At 32.9% G+C, this 4,261-nt stretch overlaps 2 protein-coding genes across 2 annotated transcripts in view; one reads left to right on the plus strand and one right to left on the minus strand.

Moving 5' to 3' along the window:
• LOC106468288 (carnosine N-methyltransferase-like) overlaps window positions 1-1,146 on the plus strand; it is a 44,789-nt gene extending 43,643 nt beyond the window's left edge. Inside the window, exon 8 of the mRNA XM_022396630.1 lies at window positions 1,048-1,146. The gene's annotated coding sequence lies outside the window, so the exon portion shown is untranslated. The remainder of the gene's footprint in view (window positions 1-1,047) is intronic.
• Window positions 1,018-3,079, minus strand: LOC111087988 (synaptic vesicle glycoprotein 2C-like). Its single transcript, XM_022396626.1, has 3 exons — window positions 2,573-3,079; window positions 1,826-1,985; window positions 1,018-1,198 (listed from the first exon to the last, which is right to left on the minus strand). The coding sequence occupies exons 1-3, from the start codon at window positions 3,063-3,065 to the stop codon at window positions 1,018-1,020; spliced, it is 834 nt and encodes a 277-aa protein (XP_022252334.1). The 5' UTR covers window positions 3,066-3,079.
• Between the last annotated feature and the right edge of the window lie 1,182 nt (window positions 3,080-4,261).

Raw genomic sequence — 4,261 nt, forward strand, 5'->3', positions numbered from 1 at the left:
CAGGGTACTTGATTTTCAGTCAAAAATGTTGGCCAACTCAAGATTTTCCACGTGGCAGTGCTATTCATCATAATGTTAATATGCATTTTGAATAAATACTTGTTACTGTTCCCCTTTTGTTTAAAAGCACGAAGGAATAAAGAAATACAATTACATACGTTCACATTTTTCTATTTAGATATTACTAATACATATAACATTTCATACTGTATATTAGCACATGGGGCGCTGCAGTAGTATTCCCTCAGATAATTTCACTGGAATAAAAAAATGCAATTAAAAACCTAGATTATCCACTTTTATTAATCTACTGATTGGATAAAGCTTACAGTACTGTTCAAATAAAATCAACAATACTATGAAATTTATTTACCAGTGTAATCTAAAATAAGTATCAATAAACTTTTACTTTACGACATTTTTGGGCAAACAGTAAGAAAGTTGGGCTGCTGTGATGCCTGTTGTAAATGGTTTATTTGTTTTACTCTGCTTTATATCCAAATATTTGATGAGTGTTTGTGATAGACCATCTAAACTGGAATAATGGCTTCAGATACTATACTAATTGAATTAACGCATGCGTAATAAAGTATAACAAAGAGTTAATTCTGACTTATTATTATTTTATTGTATGCATATGCGTGTATTACACTGCAAAATTAACAAATTATCACAAATACCGTAGGAATGTAATTCGTCCCAGAAACTGTTCCTTCCTATTAAACGCATATAGTGTTGTTCTAAAACAGTACCCACGTCACTAATTATATGTGTGCTGTTCATTCCAATTTACGTACTTTTTCCATAGAGTAGAAGAGCAAAGAATGACAGTAGGCTTACAAGTAAAGAGAAAATGGGTTACTAAATACTTACTTTTGAATAGCTTTAAAATACTTGTTTGTTAGTCCACACTCGTGATAAACATGAATGTACATTTAGTTCCAAATGAATATGACAAATAAAAACAAAATGATTTCAACAAAAATACAAACATGTCTTTCCGTTGTTTTTCCTTCTTCACATAAAAGTATCTCTTGTTTCTGGTAGTTGGAGTGAAGTAATACCACCAACTAGAAGAACCGCGGCAGTCGTTAACATAGGCCCGGCTTTACTTGTGTTAATGAACGTGCCGAATGTGAGGTTTCCTAAAATGGCCGCAAATCGACTTACGGAGCTTAAAAATCCGTAACCCGTTGTTCTGAAAAGCAAGAAAAACAATTACCAAAACAGTAGAGAACAGGAAATCGGAGTAAAACTCTTGTACGTAGGATTTTTATTTTATTTTAACAGTGACTTTCCAGTTTTGAATTATTAAGAAAATATAACAATCCTCATTTTTAATTTACATATGATTTAATGGGCCTGAAATTAATTAGAACGAGTTGATACAAGAAATATTTAAAGTGGTCTATTAATTTATCATTGAAAGTACTTGGTCAAAATATCTGCATAGACTAAACGACCTAAAGAAGGAAAATAATAATAATACATTGTAATAATAAATATTAGTGAGCGTTAACGTTATTAGTCTTGAACGAAACGAAGAGTTTTGCCCTCAGTTTTAACTGTAAGTGAGAACATGAAAATGAAATTCAGTACCGGTTAGTTTTTTCTGTAATTTCAACATTGTTTGTAGTTTATATTTATGACTGATTCGCTTCAGGTGAGCTAGCAAATGCTGAGGGTTAGCCACACTCAGTCTGATGACCGACTGTAAGCACTATTGCCCACACCCGAAATTTGCTGACCATGATGTCACGGTCCGCATACACTCGATCAAGATATGTAAGTTGCTATCATAAAGTGTAATTAACCTCTAAAGTACCTGATATGGGTGGGATAAATCTCTGTGGTGATGATATCAATAGCATTCCATCCAGATATGGAAATGAAACAGAAGACACTTTCAAATACAATAACAGAAGCTTTCGACTCCAAGAACCAGATGAAGAATGCACTAAGACTGGTTAGAAACAATGATGTACCTGTAAATGATTTTCAAATGGAAGTTCTATTAAAAAGAGGAAGATTAATTATATACAACTTGTAAGAAACTATTTCATCGTCATAAAAAACAAACTGGCAATATTCATAAGACACTAAAACATTATTATTAATGTTTCAGTCAGTATTATGTTCGAAATCAGAATTATTGTTACCACCTATATAAAAAATGTTCTTAGAAAAATACCTAAAATATCCTACAAATTTATTTCCTGTTTGGCTGCAATTTCCACATGATTTTATTTGCCTGCTGTCCAGTGATTTCATTCAGCAAGGCAGAAATCTTATCGTAATGGTCGCCGAAGTTTAACGCAGTAACTGGACATTAAACCTACTGATCAAACACTTGTAAAATACATTAAACATAGATGGGGCACAGCTATTTCAGTATTTGAAAACCTGTATTGTCTGGGCGTTCTAAAAGTATTTACAAGTAAAAATATCTTATTTTCCGAAAAACATCAGCTTAATAAGGATTTTTATATATATACATATTTGAAACGTTCACGTCGTTATTTATGTATTATACAAAAAGAGGTTTGCAATGTGATTTAATAATTTTACTAACCTAATGTTTTCACTCGGCCCAGACGATCCAGAAGGCACGAAGAAATAACAATTCCAGGGACACTCGCTAACTGTGCAAAGAGATTCTCTAAAAAAATTGTCCGGAGGTTGAAGTTGACATCAAAGTCAATGGTGCATCCTTGTTTTGTGTTGACGTAAACGGAGTCGTGGAGATTGCAGTCTTGGAAACGATAGCCATGGAAGTCCGTACCGATGAAGCAAGTACCAAAAAATTCTGAATGGCGAAAAAACGTTTTGCTAGAGCGTACTTTATCAAACGTGGAATTCACGAAGACGCAGTTCACAAAGATACAATGACTCAGAACCATACTTTGAAACCTTACGTTTTGAAAATGGCTGCCGTAGAAGTTGATGTTTTCCAGAGTGGCATTAAATTCTACAGCCTCAATCGTTTGATTATGTACATCAACAGTCTTTGATTGGCGCTCTTCAACGTGAAGTTTCTTTATGTACTCCGGAAACCAGAGGGACATGCCATAAAATCTTTGAAAAACAATGTTTGCTTGAATATTATGTTTTATGTATTTAAAAAGCGTGCTATAAATATTATCGTTCTTAAAGTTCGATTATTTGAATCCTCACAAATGATTTTTCGAAACAATTTTGTTGTAAACCATTGCATTTTACATAATATATTCAATAATGTAAATACAAAATCTATGTAGTATGGAGTTAAATGAAAATTCTGAAACAGGTTGTGATCGGTTGAAGTCGTTCCTAACAAGACCTAGATTAAATTACCTACCACTTTACAAACTAATTGACTACATAAAGCATTGTGTAAGACTTTAACTGGTACAGAATTATCAGCTAGCAATTATTTTGTTATTGTTTTAAAACTTACCCAAATGAAGTCGTCGCCCATACAACCAACAAGATCAAGGTTACTTTTGTGTATGGAGGCCAGAGTACCTGTCCATAAGATCCCCAAAACTAAATAAATATAAAACATCATGACCAAAATAACCAAGTAAGTTGCCAACGTTTAAAAGTGTAAACCTAATTATATAAATATACAAGTGATCTCTGTGGTAGAATTATACATAAATTTGTTTTATAATCTTGACCGATTTTTAGTCCACATCATATTTAACGATGGAGATTCATGTTCTGTTCTTCCTTTACATTTGAAGATGTAATGGCAATATGCTCATCTTCTGGCTAAGAACAGGCTTTTTTAGCTTAATGGCAAGGAACTTTAGCATTCTAAGGTGGAATTCTTCCCGGAAAAAGGCACAACGTTACATTCGGTAATATTACTGGTGTTATATGTTTTAGCGTTACAGTGTTCTTTTATTCAACTGCAGAGCCTTCTAGTGGTTGATCCAATATATCCCTTGGGAACATAAAGTCATATAATACTAGCGAGGTATGTAATGGATGTTGTTTGTCTTTAAAGTCGAGCAGCCCTTATAACTTAGACTTTGTTTTAAAGACACATTTGAACTGGACTTGTGAATATAACTGATACTTTTATCAATTTTCTCCTGAATCTCGTTTTAAACAGTCCTTAAATAGAGTATGACTAAAATAACATTCTTCTTAGAGACATCTAATGTAACGACATTTGAGATACTTAGTTTTCGTTAACATTCTTCTTAGAGACATCTAATGTAACGACATTTGAGATACTTAGTTTTCGTTAACATTCTTCTTAGAGACATCTAAT

Source organism: Limulus polyphemus, unplaced genomic scaffold, assembly GCF_000517525.1.
Source record: "Limulus polyphemus unplaced genomic scaffold, Limulus_polyphemus-2.1.2 Scaffold2949, whole genome shotgun sequence".
Lineage (NCBI taxonomy): Eukaryota > Metazoa > Arthropoda > Merostomata > Xiphosura > Limulidae > Limulus > Limulus polyphemus.